The sequence below is a fragment of the Lagenorhynchus albirostris genome, chromosome 19, assembly GCF_949774975.1.
Source record: "Lagenorhynchus albirostris chromosome 19, mLagAlb1.1, whole genome shotgun sequence".
Taxonomy (NCBI): Eukaryota; Metazoa; Chordata; class Mammalia; order Artiodactyla; family Delphinidae; genus Lagenorhynchus; species Lagenorhynchus albirostris.
The window spans coordinates 41,268,474-41,287,686 of NC_083113.1; the positions used below are offsets into that span (position 1 = coordinate 41,268,474).

A 19,213-nucleotide genomic window follows, 5' to 3' on the forward strand; every position below is an offset into this window, starting at 1 on the left:
GTAACTGAGCCTTTTATCAGCTAGGCAATGCCAGGCTCCAGCTCAGAAGAATCTGGATAACGGGCTGGGTGGGATTCATGTCTCTTCCTGCTGTTTAGACTCCCCAACCAGGTCCCCACCCACCCCTGCCCCTCTGACCCAGCTGGCTATATCTGGGCCCAAACATTAGAATAGTCAAGGCCACACACTAGGGTGGGGCGGCTTCAGGAACCAGCCTCGTATGTTCCTCAACTTCAGGAACGCTTCCTGCTCCTGCAGCCCCCCAATCAAAGGAAACACAGAGTCAACAGCCCTGACCTATCAGGAAATAGTCTTTATTACAAAAATCTGCATGTAAACAAATAGCCAGGGCACTGAACAGCCTCCCTCCAGGGCATGCACACCACGGGTGCAGAGAAAGGCAGAGTCCTCTCCCCACTCACAGGCCTGCTCCACAGGCTGGGCTCAGGCTGCTGCGTGGGATGCACATGGGCCTGCACAGGCATCTCTGTGGGCGCAGCCCTTGACGGCCACTGGGAGCCACCTGCTTGGGCCGCACTGTCTCTCTGTCCACGACCATGAGGTGGGGGATACCCAGAGTCTGAGCCAGCCCTGGGGTACCTTGGGCAGTTGGCTGGGCCAGCCCACCAATCTGCCCATCTGTCTGCACAATACAGTGAGTGCCCCAGGACCTAGAGCACGGAGAGGTCGTGGCAGGACTTGGACTTGGCACGCAAGGCCATCTTGCGGCTGTTTCGAGCGACGATGCGGCCCAGGAAGCGCTTCGCCTTCTTGCCAAGGCTCTCTCGCCGCCGAGTACCCGCTTGCCGACGTGCGTTGGCCTCTTTGCTGTCCCTGCGCAAGCGTATCTGGCGCACGACACCCTCAAACAGCGCCTGGACATTGTGGTGCAGCGCAGCCGACGTCTCAATAAACTTGCAGTCAAAGACCACAGCACAGGCCCGGCCCTCTGGTGTGGGTGGGGACAGGCACAAGTCAATAAACAAAGGGTGGGGCGGGGGGTGAGCAGCCCACTCAAACCCTGGCCACCCCATGGCACTACCACATCCCTGGGTCTTCCCCAGAAACACAACGACACCAGCTCCTGTACAGAGGGGCCGAGGCATCACTGGGTCACCCAATTGGCAGAGCGTGCCCACGTTTAAGTAGCTCACAGAGGCCCACAAAAGGAGACCCATTTATGAAATAATTTGAAGTTTGATATTTAAATGGAAGTGCTGTAGTAGTCAACAAAATGAAAACTTTGCTGAACAGCTTAGTGTGTTATGGCTTGATGTTATATCATGATGAATGATGGGTAGAATGGGGGGACATCACCAAGTCACGGTTGGTTCCTCTGAGGGGCTCAGGTCTGGGGGCCACAGAGGATGATGCTGAGTCCAAGAGGGGGGTGCTCCCCAAGGGCAAGGCTACGCTGAGACTGGCCCTGGCCTGGAATCCAGGCTCTGGACTCCTGGCCTGATTCCCTGCACTCTCTTCACCCCTCATATGCCAGGCCAGGGACAAAGAAGACAGAAAAGGAGGGCTCTGAGGTGGCCCAGCTCAGCGTCCAGCAACCTTCACCTCCCCTAGCTCATTTGGTCCTTTCCCCAGCACTCAGGTCTTTGGGAGTCCTGTGGGAGGGCAGAAGCTCTCCCCCATCTTCCTGAGTTTTCTTCCTAAACATTTTTAGCCACTGATGATCCCCAGGGACTCGAGCTGAGTCAAGACTGAGTGCACCACAGCCCAGCCAGGATCTCCCTCCCTTTCTGACCCACTCCCTGCTCACCATCCAAGGAGACCTCACGAGAGCGCACCAGGTCGCTCTTATTGCCCACTAGGATGATGGGCACGTCGTCTGTCTGCCGCGCCCTCCGCAGCTGGACCCGAAGCTCTGAGGCCTTCTCAAAGCTGTCCTTGTCCGTCACTGAATACACGATGACGTATGCATCTCCCATGGCCATGCAGTGGCCAGGTAGCCAGCGGCCCCCATCCTAGGGAACACAGACACATATTTACCCAATAGTCCTCACGCCCCAGCTACAAGGCTGTCACTCCCAGCAGGTCCCTACCCCCAGCTCACCCCTCCCACCCTGTCCTGGTCTCAGCCTGCATCTTACCTGCTCCCAAATGTCATAGACCATGAGCGCTGCCTCTTCTCCATCCACCATGATGGAGCGATCATACGTGTGCCCTAGGTAGGAGACCAGTAGTCAGGTTACCTGCTGGCTGCCAAGAGGCCCCCTCCTCCAATACACCAGGTTTCCTGTTCTGGCCACACCCTTCAACTCCTCCCCAGAGCCCTCCTAACCTTCTCCTCCACTGATGGCTGCTGTGTAGCAACAGAAGTGACAGGGCTTAGAAATGGGGGGTTGGAGGGCACGGTGTACCTGGCCCCCACCTAGGCACCCCTTCCCCAAGCTAGCAATGTCCTGGGTAGCCACTCCTGTGCTCCCTGCCCTCCTGTAGCCTGAGACCCAGGGTGGTTCTGACCACAGTGGCCTGAGTTAGAACAGACATCCCCTGGGGACCTTGGTTACCTAGGACTCCTCTCCTAGAAACTCCCTCTGGCTGGGTTCTTGCCCGTCCTGGCAGGGAGGGATATCCTGTCCCCAGACTACAGAGTAATTAATCGTATGCCCTTCTACTCTAAGCACTTCTTTCCCTACTAAGGGCTGGGGTACCTTCTCCCTTAGTTTCCCCATCTGTGAAAGGCGTAGGTAGAGGCAGATTCTCAAAGTGTCTTCAGAATCCCGCTGTTACCTGCTGCTTTTAATCCTGGTCCCCAGTCCTGTAGCTCCCAGTCCTAACCCTGTGCTCGCCCCTCCCTTGAACAGTCCCTCCCAGCCCCTCACCTGCGGCCTCTGCTTCAGGCCCGTCCTCTATACCACCGAAGATGCGCGCCAGAGCACTCTTGCCGACGCCAGGCGCCCCCAGCAGCAGCACCTTGTAAATGCTCTCGTCTGAATCGCTGCCTCCTGAGCTGAGCGAGTCGGAGGAGCCCTCGGGCCAGTCCAGCCTCGGACCCTGGGCCCCAGTCCCAGCCTCGGCCGTTGTCAGAGCTCCCGGAGCCAGCGCCGCCTGCAGGTCGCGCTCGTCCACAGGCATGCTCCGGCGGTGCAGCGGGGGCGCCGGGCCCCAGGGTGTGCTGCCCCGACGGCGCTCGCGCTCCCGGCCCCCACCGCGGCTCCCGCCCGCTCCGCTGCCGCCGCCGTTCAGAGTCATCGCGTCGGACGCCGTCTGGGGAACGGGAATCCAGATGGCCGCGTGAGCCGCGGTGGAGATGGAGTGGGAAGCTGGACCCGGGACGCGCCTGCCCGACCACGGGTCAAGAAAGATGCTCGGGGCCCAGGACATGCCGCAGAAGGTCCTTGCGCCCTGACTTGTGACCCATCCTCCTGACTCGTTCATCCTAGACGGTGAGACCACCCCCACCCTGCTCTGCCAGGACACTCACCCAGTCACACACGGACGCGGTCAGGACTAGGTAAGTCCCGGGCTCGGATACAATCCACTCGCAGACCCAGGCTCGGACACTCGACGCTGTCGCAGCCGCTGCCTTCTCGGTCCGCACTGGGTCCGGGCTCCAGAGCCGCCTATTTAAGCCTCTGCCCGCCCCCGCCGCCACCCCCGCGCTCGCCCAGGACTGCGCTGTCCGGGGGCTGACGTGTCCGTCCCCCTCTCCCGAGGGGGATTCCCCGCCCTCCTCCTAGAACCTCACACCCACCCAGCCCCCGCTTCACCCGCCAGGGCGGGGCAGGGGCAGACTCCGCAGACAACAGCCCGGTCTGAGTGTGTGTGTGTGTGTGTGTGTGTGTGTGTGTGTGTGTGTGTGTGTGTGTGTGTGTGTGTGTGTGTGTGTGTGTGTGTGTGTGTGTGGCGGCGGGGGGGGGGGTGGGGGGGAGGGGGGCAGGTAAGGAGGGAAAAGGGAGAAGGAAAGGGAGCACGTGAATGGTGCGGAGGAGGGCGATGAAGGTGGAGGGTGCCACCACGGGTGGGGGCCAGGGGGAAAGCCCCGACCAGCCAAGTGCGCCAAGTCCCCACTAGGGCAGAATTGAGGTCTGGCCCTTTAAAAGTGATTTCTCCTTTCCCTCTCTCCCAGTCCTGGCCTGTCGCCCAAGCAAGCAGACCAGTTACAGGTCGGACAGACTTCACCCTTCACTGCCCATGTCGCCCATTCCCCACCCGCTGGTATTTAGGGGCCCTAAATCCAGGCTTCTAGCCTCAGCACCAGGTCCTTCCCCACTCGCATCCCTGCCCTTGGCAGTTGAAGATTCCACCTGATGAGCCTGCCCTTCAGGATGAGGGTTAGTGACACCTGAGCCCCTGGGGGCCCTTGGAGAGCTGGGGGAGGGGGCAAGGAAGGGAGGCCCGCTGGCAGTGTGGTGCAGGTAGAGGGACAGCTTGAACCTTGGGGAGGGAATACAGGCCCAGAGAAGGAAAAGGATGAAGTCAGCACCACCTCCCCCTCAGCGCCCTCCAGGCAGCTGCCTGTAACTCTGCTAAAAATACCTGGCCCTGGTCATTCTGCTCCTGGCCTGGAGGTTGCCCAAAGTTGGGGAAATCCTGGCAGACAGGTGTCAGATGCCAGCAGGAGCGGATAGGGGTGAGACTAGACCAGAGTCGGGTCCAGCTCCAGCCACTCTAAGAGTCTGCAATGTCTCCTTCCTTCCCTTTAGTCTCAGACTGCGCCTGCAGTTCAGGGCACACACAGGGCCTGGAGGTTCAGACTCCCATTCAGAAGGGGCGTAGTTGTAGAGTAGGGATGGGGTCAGCGGGGTGGGGCATAGTTGTAGAGTAGGGATGGGGTCAGCGGGGTGGGGGTTTAGCCACCACTTGGTGCTACCACTATCCAGAGATCAGCCCCTCCTCAACCCAGGGAGGGTGCTGGGGCACAGAGGGGAGGAGATGTAATGGGGAGGCTTGGGCTCTAGTCCTGAATCTGCCTCCAGGCTCCTGGGTCTTGCCTCCCTCCCAGCCTCAGGGTGGCCAGCTGTAAACTGCCTTACTCATGTTTGGGGTGTGTGGAGACTGGGAACAGGCACACTGTGAGGTACTTTGTGACAGGGACTCGCTATTAGAGTGACGTATGATTGTGACGAGTGTGGTGGGGGTGGGGGGCACCCATTCAGGGCTCAGGTGACATCACGGAGGGATGGATCCTAGTGGGCTGCTGTAGGTTGTCATGGAGACCTGGGTCAGGTCTGTCTGACTGCTGCATCAGTTTCCTTGGCAACATCTGAGAGGGCCTTGGAATGAGGAGGGCCTGGTTAAGAGGGTTCATGCAGGCCCCTCTGGTACTTGAGGTCCTCAAAGTTAGACAAGGCCTGGACTGAGGGGTGATCTATCTATTTGTGTTCTTCACATGGCCTGGGGGGTCTTGGAGGCCTGGGCAATCCCATGTTGGCTCTAGCTTCCTGGACTCCAGAGGGAAGAGGGAGTCATGGGTTAAGCCTTCTGTCAAAGAACGAAAGTCTTGGGACTTCCCTGGCAGTCCAGTGGTTAAGACCTTGTGCTTCCTGTGCAGGGGGCACGGGTTCGATCCCCAATTGGGGAACTAAGATCCCACATGCCGTGTGGCACGGCCAAAAAATTAAAAAACAACAAAGCAAAACAAAAGGAACAAAAGTCTTAAGAGCCAGCAAACTACTTCCCATCAGGAACGCTGCTGGGCTGCTTATGGCCCCTCCTAACCACCTTACACATGACCTTGCTGCTGACAAGAGCCCCTGGATGTCCAACAGAGGGTGGGTGTGGGGGGTAGCTGTGGTCCTTCCAAGCAGGGAGCCATGCAAGGAATTAGGGCTGGGTTTCCCCTCTGATAATCTAAGCTCTTGACCTCAGCAATGTTTCCTCACTGCCAAGGGAACTGCATCCACATTGGGCCACTCAGGCCCCAAGCATTCTGCAACAGGCCAGACCCATCACAAGCATCGGTATGGCCAGGGGCCCCGGGGAACCATATCAGGACATGACCTTGAAACACCCCCATTCCCACCTCCTGGTCCTCTCAGTTCTCTGGGCTGAGCTTGGCTGCCCAGAAGGAGCAAACTGAGGCTTGAATACCCCTAGGATAGCCCAGCCTTCAAATTCCAGCTCTGCACCTCACTAGCTGTTTCACCTCTGCCCATTTAGCTTGGCCGAGCCTCAGTTCCCGCTTGTGTAGAACAGGGATAATGTCTTCGTGGGGGTTATTATAAGATATAAATAACACAAAATGCAGAGGTAAGGTGGTTGGCACATGTCTGGCCTATAGTAATATCTCGATATGAACACTTTTATTATCACCCTTAGTTGGACAGGACAGGTTGAGTGAATCCCTGGGCCCTCTCCTGCTTCTTCTTTCCTGCTTCTGCTCCATTCTCTCCAGAATGGTGGTCTGCCCAGGAGAGGGGCAGATGCAGATACCTCTCCCCTCTCCCCCATACCCACCTTTTCTCTGTGGGACCCCATGCCCTTCCCCTTCCCTCGGGTAGCAAAATGCTGCAAAGGCAACTTGGCTGGATTTCAATATTCCCGGCCCTCCTTACACCACAGCTCCCATGCCCCAGTTCTTCTGTTCTAAGTCTCAATTCATTCATTCCACTGACCTGTACTAAATACCTACTACTGTGTGCCAGGCCCTTGTGCTTTGGGAATGATGATGAGCAAAAATGGACATAGCTGGGCCTGTTCGTACATGTCATCTAATCTCTGGGTCCGTCTCACTCAGCTATGATTTGTTGTTCCCATTTTGTAGACATGGTAACCGAGGCCTGAGAAGTCACAGGCCAGAAACAGCACAGCCACACACCCCTGGTGGAGGGCTTCAGGGACCTAAAACTTCACCCCACCCCTCCCACCCCCATGTTCTCAGACAGCAGCTGGGATTCCAGAAAGTTCCCCGGGCACTAGCCCAGGATTCACAAATGGTGTCCCTGCAGGCAGCCGTGGGCCACGCACAGATGAGTCAAGACTGACAAGGGGACAATCTGATATGCCAGCTGGATACGAGCAGCTTGATGACCCTCGTCCACCGTGGCCTGGCTGCCAGGAGAGCCAGCTGAATGACTCAGTGACACCTGCTTCCCCCGTGACCTCCCACCCCCAGGTGAACACAGACACCACAGACACCTAGACACAGCGGGCTGTCAGTGCAGAAGTACACACGTCGTAAAGCCTACAGCTGGGTATTGGTGGTTGGGGAGGCTCCCTGGGGCCTGCGGGGCCCCGGGGGGCCTCCTGCCTCTCTGGAGCACTGAGCTTCTTCATCTGTGGAAGTGGGAGGTACTCTGCCTGGAAGATCACCTGAAATGGTCCCAGATCCATTTTAAATCTCCAGAGCAGTCCTAAGCTATTGTGTCTCCCCACATGACACATGAAGAAACTGGGTGACATGGTCGATGGCTTCACCCCTCTGAGCAGCCAGATCTCGGTCACTAGGTGGCGAAGCTACTCCCGCCTGCAAGTGGGGGTTGGAGGTGGGCGTAGGCCCCTCCAGCTAGGCAACAGCACCCCCTGCCAGCTGAGCAGTACCTGCTGACCAGCTGAGGTTCCTCTACTCCCTAACTGGAGGTCTTGGGGAGTCAGTTACTTATTCTAGATTCTTCTTTCCTCATCTGCAAAACAGAGATGATAAAGAACAGCAACTGCCACACAGGGCTGGCCTGAGGACTGACGGACTAGATAGTATATATAAAACCTTCGGCCAATGCCCACTCTCAGGACAGGTCCAATGTCGTCAGAAGGCCCCCAAGAACAGATTTGCCAAGCGGCCAGGGTCCCTGCTGAGGCCTCTGCCAACCAGGTGGGCAAGTCTTCTTAATATCCGCATTTTTCCTCGGAGAAGGAAATGCAGGCAGGGTATTGTGACATTAGGACTCCTGACTGGCTGATCCAAGGTCTAAGCCCCACAGTCTATCCTGGTGACCAACTGTGCTCGGCGAGGCAGAGGCCCCAGACCTGAGCACCTGGGGTGCCACACGTTTCCCAGGCTGCTGGTGGAGACAGTGCTTCCGATGGCTTTCAGCAGAGAGATCTGCTGGCACTGCCCTGACCAGGGGACCAAACTGATCATCACCAACAGTGGGGACAAGCTGGTATCTCACAGCTACTGGTGGATGCTAAGGATACATACACACTCCTGGGCAAGGTTCTCACTAGTCAACTCAAACCTGAACTCAACCAACTTCTAGTTTACAACAGCAGACAAAACAACAAATCAGACTGTGGGACTTCTCCAGGACAACTCACTTGGGCTTTTCAAAATAGTCAGTGTCAAGAAAGATTAAAAGGTAGGGAGGCAGGGAGACAGTTCTAGAAGAGGCTAAAGAGAGATGACAACCAAATGCAATACACGAAACTTGACTGGAGCCTGACTTAAAAAACAACTATGAATGACGTTTTGGGAGAAATTCATACATGCCTGGATATTAGATATTAGTGTCAGAGAATTGTTCATTTAGGGGCCAAATAACAGTACTGTGGTTACAGGCTTATTCTTAGGAGACACAGGATGAAGTACCGAGAAGTGAAGGGTCATGTGTCTGCAGCTTACTTTCAAGTATATTTATATTCTACACACACATAAATAGAACCAAAGTTGCAACATGGTAACAACTGTTAAATCTAGGTGGTGGGTATACAAAAGTGTTCACTACAATATTCTTTCAATTTTTTGGCATACTTGCAACTTTTCCTAATCAAACCATTGGGAGAAATATAAAAAATGAACCAAACCTCATCGACCCAGCCTGTATAGGCACTCACTACCACCCCTACCCCAAACCCGGAGTGACCCCCACTGAGATGAAAGACTCTCAGGCATGCTGGGAAATGAATATAAATTAAGGGTTTATTACAAAATGCAAAATGTTAGTTTCTTATTGTCAGTGGTTCAAGAAAACAAGGCCATGAGCCCTGCGTGGGGCTGGGAGCAAAAATTCAGGCTCAGGAGCGGGCTGATAGGCACTGGTTCACAACCTCCAGCAGGTGGGTGTTCTCTAGGGCGGCTGCCACCCGCTCTTTATCCGCAAGCTGCTTGTTCACTGGGTGGAAAGAAGAGAGTGGTGAAATATATTTATACCCCCACCAACAAAGCCCTCCTGTCGCCGCCTTCCCAGGATCCCAAACCTTGGTCAGGCTACCCCAACCACCTGAGCCCACACCTACCCTACCTTCTTGTGACCCCTTCCCACCTGGCCACTCATGTCTGCTTCCTATACTATAAAGCCTGACAACCCTGGTCCTGTGTACTTAGGAGAGGGAGAGGGCAGGAGTGGGAGAACATGGTAAACACAGGACACTCAAGTCAGGCCAGCTTAGGTCTAGGCTGCCACCTCCACTGGGGAGTCACCCACCTACTGCCAAACCCCCAACCGTCCCCCTAATCTTGCCCTACAGACCACCATGGCAAGCGGGGAGCCTCCGGGCTAATGCCTCAACACCAGCCCATACTTACCTGCATGCTCCGAGGCATGGGTCCCTGGTGTAATGTGCACGTCCAGCTGGGAGGGAGATAGGTGGGGCCTGAGCACTCACACACCTGGCTACCCCCTTTTCCCCTCTCCCCACTCACCACCTCCATTTGATCCTTCTTCCTAATCATGCCTCTGGACTCCGGCCCTTCCATTACACCCCAAACCCACTCACAGCCATTCCATCTCTACCCAAAGGACTGGTCAATTGCTGCTGACTTGAAGGCCCACCTGTGCCCCATCCCTGCTCCAAACTTATCTACAGCTCCCTACTGCCCTTCCTGCCACACTCCTCACTACTTTTCTGCACTTTCCAGCTTGGGTCTTTAGTCTTGTCCCATCCAACTGGAAAGCCTCCTCCCAGTTTCATCTCTGCTAGCTGGGATCCTTCCAGATCTCACTCGGATGTTCAAGTTCATGCTCTCCATGTCCTCCTCAGTAGCAGACATTCATGCCTGCCCCACCCCCAGGGCTCAGTTCCACCTTACCTTGAAACGCTGGGGAAGGGATCGCAGAAGCTTGACTTTGATGGACAGGCCAATAAGTGTGGCCATACTGCAGTGCGGAATGGTGGGTGTGAAGGCCACGGCCACTGTGCTTTCGGGGTCGCTCACCTGGTTGGAGAGGTGGGATGTTAGGAGTCATGGCCCGTCCAGCCCATTGACCCTCTTCTTAGTTTGTTGCTTCAGGTAAGTCATCTAATCAGTATGCGTCTCAGTCTCCTCATCCATAAAATGGACACACACACACACACACACACACACACACACACACACACACACACACACACACACACACACACACACACACACACACACGTTCCAAAGATCCCCTGAGGAGTCCGTGAGCTGAGAGAACGCCAGGCCCCTGGTGCACAGCTGAGCCCTTCTGACTCTCCCGAGCAAGTCGCTCCCCTGGACGCTGCGAGTGACTCACCTGAACCCGGACTTGCTCTACTACGTTCAATTCTTCCAGCGTCAGTGGATGCTCCGGGTCATTGATGGAACGAATCAGATGTGGCAAGTGAAGGAAAGGGGACTCTGCGCCTCTGCCCACTCAGAACCCCCCTCCGGGATTGCCCGTCCCTACTACAGCTCCACCGACTACTGGACATCACTTCATCCCACCACCTCCCAGGCCCCCGCGAACCCGCCCGCGCCCGGCAGCGGCGGATATCGAAGATCTCGCGCGCGTCGATGCTGTCTGGAACCTGCTCGTCCTCCTCGCCCGCGGTCACTGGCCGCTCCCCAGAGCGCTCGTAGATGAGGGGGTTCGCGTTCTCGAGGAGGCCGCCCCCCATCCCGCCGCCGCCCACCATCACGGAACTGCTGCCGGCAACTGCAGGCGGGCGCTTCCGCTCCTACGGTGCATTTCCGGGGAACGGGAAGGGGGCGTGGCGTGGCGTGGCGACGGGGTAACGCGAGGGACACCCGGCCCTGCTGGTATGCCGCCTGCGGTTTGGGTGGGGCGGCTGCCTCAGCGCGCTCTCTACGCGGATCCGAGAAAATGCCGAGCGCTCCAACAAAGACACAGAGAAGGGACCACGGTGTGCGAACCGGGAGGGTGCCTGGCGGCGCAGGCCAAGGCTGGGGCACTATAGACCCGTCTTGAGATTGAGCCAGGCGTACCGTCAGGCATCACTTCCTCCGAGAGGCCTGCCCCTTAGGCTGGGCGGGCGCCCAGAGTTGCCTCTGTCCTGGCACGGTTCACTGCGTTTCCGAACTTCCCAGTGACGCACCTGCAGGCCCCGCTGCACCTTGGGCCTGGGAGTGCTCTCCCGGTTCCCAGCGTGCGGCCCTAAAGACGTTCTTCAAATGTTTGCCCAATGGATAAAGAACCGTGACCTCGATTTTGACGGGAGGTGGGGACAGGGAAAGACACGGGGTGGGGTTGAGGGTGTCCTTAAGATGAGTGCCACAGTCAGGTGTGCGTTTCAGAAGGCCGGCCTTTGCCGAGTAGGGAGGAGGGCCCACAGAGACCCTCAGACCAGGGACAATAGGGGAATGAAGGCGGACCCAGGAAATCGATCCCCGAAAGCAAAGAGGAGTTTTTGGAATGAAGGGCCGTCAGACTTCCCTGCCTTTACTCGGGCGGTTCCTTTCACTCTGAACGAAGGTCGTTTTTATTTATCTGTCTATGGGAATCCTGATCGTGCACCTCGTCAAGGAAGCTCTCCTGGTTTCCCCAATCACAGATTATTGCTCCCTCTCTCTCCCCCTCGGAACACACTTGTCGGGCCTGTGACTATAAGGACAGTGAACGCAGGTTTGTGGAGCGGGTTCTTGGTATTGCGGAGGGGCTGCAGAAGCCTCAAGGTCCCTGCGGAGGAGGCCCAAGAAGACAGAGGGGAAGCGGCTGTGCTAGCCCCTACCTGCCCCTGGCCTTTACCCGTTCTGTCCTGCTTTCCTGCCAAACCCGTCTTTCCCCGCCTACTCCCTTCCCAGTACAAAGTCCAGGCCTGGGCGAGACACTCAATCGTCGACGGCTGGATGCGTCCCTGCGCAGCCTCCTGGTGAAAAGCAGCATGTCCGTCGGTAGTGCAAAAAAGACCTGTGAGCCCACGATGCAGCTGGACCGACTTCGCAAGCGGCTGAGAGCCGTGGCCTTCGGGGTCCTGCTTCTCCTTGTCCCGGGCCAGGGTGAGGCTCCGACGCGGGGCGGCAGGTACCGGGGTAGGATTTGCCAAATTCTGCAGAGGCAGGACCTGAGGCTGCGGAAGGAAAGGCGTCCGGGAGGTGGGAGCCGGTGGAGAGTTCCAGCACCAGAACCGTGTGAGGGATACGACGCCATCTCTGCGCCCTCTGAGGCGCAGAGAGAGTTTGGGCTGCCCCAAGTCGCACTACCCCAAGGCGCAAGCAGGCCCTAGGGGCTCTGAGCATCGCCGGGGCTGGGGAGTTATTTGGGACATTTCTCTGCGAGTGTTTGTGGTGGAGCTGGTGCTGACGGGGGTAATAACAACAATAATTATACCTTCCCGCCACCATTTGGCTCTGCCCTTGGCCAGAGGGGTGTCCTGACACCCACTGAGCCCCTCTCCACAGGAGCCCTGGGCAAGGTTACTGGCTAAGCCTACAGAAGCCCCCATCCCCCAGCCACCACATCCTACTATCAGACAGACTTAAACGTGCTTCTCTTCACCCCATGCACCCACCCCGAATGAGGGCAGGTCTTGACCTCCAGGGCAAAGGTGATCTCTCTTTGTGCCAGCCCTTACTGGTAGCCTTTATAGCTTACACTATGTGGGCACGGCACCTGGGCACAGCTCCAGCTCCTGTGCCCCCTCTTTTAAAAAAAAAAAATTTATTTATTTGGCTGCGCCGGGTCTTAGTTGCAGCATGCTGGATCTTCATTGCCGAGTGCAGGATCTTCCTTGCAGCATGCGGGATCTTTAGTTGCAGCACATGGGATCTTTTAGTTGCAGCACATGGGATCTTTTAGTTGCAGCATGTGGGATCTAGTTCCCTGACCAGGGATCGAACCCACACCCCCCCCCCCCCGCCTTGGGAGTGTGGAGTCTTAACCACTGGGCCACTAGGGAAGTCCCCTGCACTCCTCTTGAAGGGCGTGATCCTCTAATCCAAACGGGCTCTGCCTGTGGAACCTGATTATCCTCTCCCTTCCCAGTCGAATCTGCCTGGGTAGCGTCCACACTCAGGACTACCCCGAGGCCCAACCCATCGTGCTTCTGCCCTTACCCCTTGCTCACCAGGCTCTAAGAGGTCACTGGAACCTTGCAGCGCCACGATCTGCGAGGCCTCGCTGATGCCTCTTTCTAAAAATGTTGCTATGTTGGATGGGACCCACTTTCAGAAAAGAAGAACTGGCAAGCACAGATGATGGGTCTGACCCTCTCCTTTCCCACCCAGTCCTGGCTTATAGGCAGGGACCATCTAGGTCCCCAGGGCCTTCCACACACTAACCAGGAGTTTACCCAAGAATGGATGTGTGCGTGCATCCTTGGTTTTCACCCAAATGGTCACACATTGCCTCCCTTTTTGGTCCCTGGCTTTTCCACTTCCTGACACACGGAGTGACCTCTCCACATGCCCACATGGTAGAACTTATTCATACTGTTTAATGAAAGGGCTTCTCTTCAAGGAGGAAGCATCCTTGGTGTAACTAGCCTCTGCTCAGGAACATTTTAGCAGGTTTTGTCTTTTGCTATAACAAACATCAAGCATTAAAGGTCGGTGGAGGCAGTGAATTACATGGGCAGACGTTACATCCCACAAAGGACTTATGTAGACAGCGTGTTCCTCGGGAGAAGGATGAGTCTTCTGACTTGGAAAGGCATTGTTCAGTTGCCCTCTGTGGAGCTTGTGAATAGCTGCTAACTCCGGCCTCACCCACACCAGGTGTCGTCAGGTGCATTCATCCACGTTAACCTAATGGGTGTAGGGTAATATAGTTCCATAAGGATGTTTTTTTTTGTTTTCTTTCTTTTTTTTTACTTTTTATTATGAAACCAGGCTCAAATCTGCCAAATTCTGCAGAAGCAGAGCCTGAGCCTGCAGGAGGAGAGGTGCCAGGGAGGTGGGAGCCAGTGGAGATAACACCAGGGGAATTGGGAGACTGACTGGATACCTCCCTGCGCCCTGAGGCACAGAGAGGGTCAGGACTGCCCGAGGTCATACAGCACTGCAGGGCTCCTCATCTGAGGTAGCAAGAATAATATAACAAACTCAGTGTACCATGATCTACCTTTAACAGTTATCAAGACCTGGGCAACTTAGTTTTGTCTGGATTATCACCTCTCCTTTGCACCATTATTTGAAGCAAATCTCAGACATCATATCACCTGTAATTTTTTTTTTTTTTTGCGGTACGCGGGCCTCTCACTGTTGTGGCCTCTCCCATTGCGGAGCACAGGCTCCGGACCGCAGGCTCAGCAGCCATGGCTTATGGGCCCAGCCACTCTGCGGCATGTGGGATCTTCCCGGACCGGGGCATAAACCCATGTCCCCTGCATCGGCAGGCGGACTCTCAACCACTGCGCCACCAGGGAAGCCCCTCACCTGTAATCTTTTTTATCATGTCCTACTAAAAGAAGAAATATATGTCTCTCATAATTTCTTAATGTAATCAAACATCTAGTCAAATATTCTTATTTCATATTATCTCATGATATTTATGACTTTTTTAAAACCATGATTTAAACAAGGTTCTTACTTTAAACATTAGTAGATGTGCTTTTTTTAATAACAGATTTGAGATATAATTCACATGGCATAACTTTTACCCATTTAAAGTGGTTTTTAGTATATTCACAGAGTTTACCACATCAATTCCCCTTTCCCCAACATTTCTGTCTCTATGAATACACCAATTCTGGAAGTATAAATGAAATAATCCAATATGTGGCCCTTTGTGACTGGCTTTTTTCACTTAGCATATTTTCAAGTTTCATCCGTATTGTAGCATGTTCGGTACTTCTTTTTATTGCTGAATAATATTCCATTGTATAGATATGGTACATCTTATCAATCCATTTATCAGTTGATGGACATTTGGACTGTTTCCACTTTTTGGCTATTATAAATAATCCTGCTATGAACACTCATACACAAGTTTTTTTGTGGACATATGTTTTCAATTCTCTTGGGTTTATACCTAGGAGTGGGATTGCTGGGTCTGTGGTAACTCTATATTTAACCTTTTTTTAAAAAAATTAATTAATTTATTTATTTTTGGTTGTGTTGGGTCTTCGTTGCTGCGCGCGAGCTTTCTCTAGTTGTGGCGAACAGGGGCTACTCTTCGTTGCGGTGCAGTGGCTTCTCTTGTTGCGGAGCACAGGCTCTAGGTGCACGGGCTTCAGTAGTTGTGGCATACGGGCTCAGTAGTTGTGGTGCACGGGCTTAGCTGCGGCATGTGGGATCTTCCCGGACCAGGGCTCGAACCCGTGTCCCCTGCGTTGGGAGGCGGATTCTTAACCACTGCGCCACCAGGGAAGTCCTATGTTTAACCTTTTGAAAAACTGCCAGGGTGTTTTCCAAAGCACCTGCACCATTCTCCCTTCCCACCGGCAATATACAAAGGTTCCAGTTTTTCCACATCCTTTCCAATATTTATTATTATCTATCTTTTTGAAGTATTTCATGAGTCTCTTTCAATCTTCAGATTCCTCCTCTGCTTCTCTTTTATTTTTCTTGTAATTTTGTTGCTGTGTCGAAGAAACCAGTTTGTTCTGGAGAGCATCCCAGAGTTTGAGGGCTTTTTGTTTTTGTTTTTGTTTTTCCTGAAGTATAGTTGATTTATAATGTTGTGTTAGTTTCAGGCGTACAGTAAAGTGGTTCAGTTATATATATTATATATTCAGAATGTTTTCCCTTATAGATTATTACAAGATATTGAGTATAACTCCCTGTGCTATACAATAGGTCCTTGTTGGTTATTTTATATATAGTACTGTGCTTGTGTTAATCCCAAAATCCTAATTTATCCCTCCCCCCTTTGTCCCTTTGGTAACCATAAGTTTGTTTTCTATGTCTGTGAGTCACTGTTTTGTAAATAAGTTCATCTGTATCATTTTTTTTAGATTCCACATATAACAGAGTTTGGGTCTTGCTGATTACATCCCTAGGGTGTCTTTTAACTGTTTCTCTGTCCCCTGTATGCCTGTAAACTTGTATTTATATTCCAGAGGCTTGATCAGATTCAGATTTTAGGTTTTGCTTTGTTTTGTTTGGGGACAAGACTACTTCATATGTGGTGCAGTGGACTTCCAACAGAAAACATACAATGTCTGATTGTCTTGCTTTCTGTGACAAAATAAGTTGTTGACATCACAGTCAGATTTCAATGTGCATTTCTCTTAGCATGAGTGAGATGAACATCTCCTCATTTGTGTAAGAGCCGTTTACTGGTATTCCTTATTCTGTCTGAACATATTCTTTCACCAAATATGCGTAGCTGGCATATTTCTTATTCATTTATAGAAATTCTTTATCTATTAAGAATATCAGCTCTGGGCTTCCCTGGTGGCGCAGTGCTTAAGAATCCGCCTGCCAATGCTGGGGACACGGGTTCGACCGCTGGTCCGGGAAGATCCCACATGCCATAGAGCAAGTAAGCCCGTGTGCCACAACTACTGAGCCTGCACTCTAGAGCCCGCGAGCCACAACTACTGAAGCCCGTGCACCCAGAGCCCGTGCTCTGCAACAAGAGAAGCCACCGCAATGAGAAGCCCGTGCACCGCAATGAAGAGTAGCCCCCGCTCGCCGCAACTAGAGAAAGCCCGCGCACAGCAACAAAGACCCAACACAGCAAAAAATAAATTAATTAATTAAAAAAACAAAAATAATAATATCAGCTTTTTCTCTGTTAGGGGACTTTCAATCTCTTCCTGCCTCCCTGATCCCCATAGCAGAGCAGGCTGTGCTTTTTATGTTCTAGACACAGCTGCCCTTCTCTTTGTAGTTCTCCTCATACTATCACTCTTTGTTTGGAGGATACTTTCTTTATGTCATTCTTGCCACCTAGAGTGTGAGATCCTTAAGGACAGGAATCTTGTCTGTCCGATTCCCACAGTTCTCCTACTGCCTCCTAGGACCTGGCACACAGTGAGCAGAAAGGACACTCTCACTCCATCAAGCTCATTTGTGACTATTTGTTTGAGGCTAAACTATGGGGCTAAACCATGGTGCCGAGCCCCAAGGAGCCTCAGTGAGCATGGTGGAAAAGGCTGGGGCAGTGAAGGCAGTTGCGGGTGGGGGGCTCAGAGTTACAGGCAGGAAATCTGTAAAGCTCAGTGTCCCTTGAGCTGAGCTGAGGACAGGAAGGAGGTGGCGACATCAACAGTCTGGGAGGGCGGCTAAATGGGGAGACCCAACCCTGATGTCCATCTCTCTGCCCACAGGCCAGGACTCTGCCAGCCCCGTGCGGACCACGCACACGGGCCAGGTGCGGGGGAGCCTCGTCCATGTGAAGAACACTGATGTGGGGATCCACACCTTCTTGGGAATTCCCTTCGCCAAGCCACCTCTAGGGCTGTTGCGGTTTGCGCCCCCGGAGCCCCCGGAATCTTGGAGTGGTATAAAGGATGGGACCTCCCACCCAGCCAAGTAAGCAGGGGGTCCAGGGAACTCTAAGCCCTGGGATAGAGGGTACTCTGAGCTCTGGGCCAGGCTGCAGTTGTCATTTCATGTCATTTCAAAACAGCCAGTTTTCCCTCTGAGTTTGGTGGATTTTCACATGCATTTTTCTGATAAGCATGCAGGGGCTTGGAAGGGTGAAGTAACTTTCCCAGACTGAGGGCTTAGCACTCAAAGAGCATTAGCTCCACAAGCTGAAGGGACAAGCAGAGACACACAACTCCCTAGGTTCTGGTTGTGGCAGGTGATCTCTGCCACCAGAGGAGGTATCTCTGGGAGAGGTTTGAACCTCATAGGAGCTCCTGACTCTAGCAGCAGACACTGTAGATCCCTGAGGAGCAGAAGACCCCACTCTGCACAGTCACTGTGCCAACCGACAGGGCCAGATGCCGTTGACCAAGGGGCGTGTATATGTTCTTGAAACTGGAAACTGTGGGAGTGATGAGGTTCCCTGAGAGTCTGACTTGGGATGAGGGATGTCCCACTGCCCTTCTCATGAGAAATTAATCCATTCCTTTTGGCAGCACATGTATACAGGCTACTCCCCTGTTCCAGGTCTGCCTGAGTACAGTGATATGGTGGTGAATGTCAACACATGCAACCAATCGTTCTCATAGAGACCCTCCAGAGTCAAGATTTCTCAACCTCAGGAGGATTGATATCCAAGGCCCTCATAAACTTGAGGCCTCCTGGAAGACTAGGCTCCATCCCAGCTTCCCCAGAGTCTGTGGCCTGTAGCTTGGTGCAAAGGGGCTTTAGGGAGGGATCACACGTGAGTGAGGTATCAGAGGAAGTGGGACTAAGGGTAGCTGGGAGCATATCTGGGCCCAGGATCTGGTTATGGCCACAGCATGGCCCCAGGACTGACTGCCTGCCACGGTCACCAGGTGTCTGCAGGACTTCGCTAGCGTGAAAAGAATGACTCTGAAACTACTGAATGTGACCCTGCCTTCTACCTCCATGTCTGAAGACTGCCTGTACCTCAACATCTACACACCTGCGCATTCCCATGAGGGCTCTAAGCTGCCTGTGAGTGCCAGGCCACAGCTGGCTAAGGGGTGGGAGGACATTTCTTCTGCAGAAGATTGAAAAGAAGAAGATCAGCCTGGGCCCCACTGCAGTGTGGACCCTCTTAAGAAGCTTCTTACTATCAGATCCAAGAGAGTATTTCTTACCCAGCATGGGTGGCTGATGCCTGGGCACAGGGTCACAGAACCCTGGCTGCTCCCAGACGTCAGAAACTGTGGTCCTGGTAGGGACCCAGGACCTATACCCAACCAACTCATACCCAGGACCCACTCAGGTGCTGAGGGATGCACTTTGCGGTGGCCGGAGACCCCAGCCATGGATTATCTGTTGGGCCAATGAGAATAGAGCACACTTGTAATTAATGTGCATGCATGTGGGGTGATCAGAGAGACATCCCTTTTCTTTCCATGTCAGAGAGGGTTCTGGGAGAAATGGAGCCAGGCTTCGGTATGTGGGACGGGCCCCAAAGTGTGGGAGGCCCGGTTTTCCTGATAGAACTTGGGTTGCCTTCAGCCTAGGTCGTGAAGACACCACTTTGTCTTGCTGGAGTTCTGTCCGTGTGGCTAGGAGGACAGAGCCAAAGTGGTGGTTAGTTTAGGTAGCAGCGCTGATGGGGTTTGGGCTTGGTGGGAGCCGTATGGTGTCTGTGCCTTGGATTCG

General features: G+C 53.9%; 3 protein-coding genes across 8 annotated transcripts in view; 1 reads left to right on the top strand and 2 right to left on the bottom strand.

The window, feature by feature from the left end:
* Positions 1-298: 298 nt before the first annotated feature.
* On the bottom strand, positions 299-3,595 carry RRAD (RRAD, Ras related glycolysis inhibitor and calcium channel regulator). Its single transcript, XM_060131458.1, has 5 exons — positions 3,437-3,595; positions 2,835-3,219; positions 2,100-2,173; positions 1,769-1,973; positions 299-949 (listed from the first exon to the last, which is right to left on the bottom strand). The coding sequence occupies exons 2-5, from the start codon at positions 3,202-3,204 to the stop codon at positions 672-674; spliced, it is 927 nt and encodes a 308-aa protein (XP_059987441.1). The 5' UTR covers positions 3,205-3,219; positions 3,437-3,595; the 3' UTR covers positions 299-671.
* Positions 3,596-8,787: 5,192 nt separating this feature from the next.
* CIAO2B (cytosolic iron-sulfur assembly component 2B) lies at positions 8,788-10,826 on the bottom strand. The gene is made up of 5 exons (XM_060131776.1): positions 10,611-10,826; positions 10,371-10,450; positions 9,923-10,048; positions 9,419-9,464; positions 8,788-9,005 (listed from the first exon to the last, which is right to left on the bottom strand). Exons 1-5 carry the CDS (start codon positions 10,750-10,752, stop codon positions 8,908-8,910), a joined length of 492 nt encoding a protein of 163 aa, XP_059987759.1. The 5' UTR covers positions 10,753-10,826; the 3' UTR covers positions 8,788-8,907.
* Positions 10,827-11,329: 503 nt separating this feature from the next.
* Positions 11,330-19,213, top strand: part of LOC132510058 (cocaine esterase-like) — a 45,770-nt gene continuing 37,886 nt past the window's right edge. For all 6 annotated transcript variants that reach the window (XM_060131772.1, XM_060131773.1, XM_060131774.1 and 3 more), the window contains exons 1-3: positions 11,330-12,106; positions 17,290-17,494; positions 18,412-18,553. In XM_060131772.1, coding sequence (XP_059987755.1) covers positions 11,959-12,106; positions 17,290-17,494; positions 18,412-18,553 — 495 coding nt within the window. In that variant the 5' untranslated portion in view covers positions 11,330-11,958. The remainder of the gene's footprint in view (positions 12,107-17,289; positions 17,495-18,411; positions 18,554-19,213) is intronic.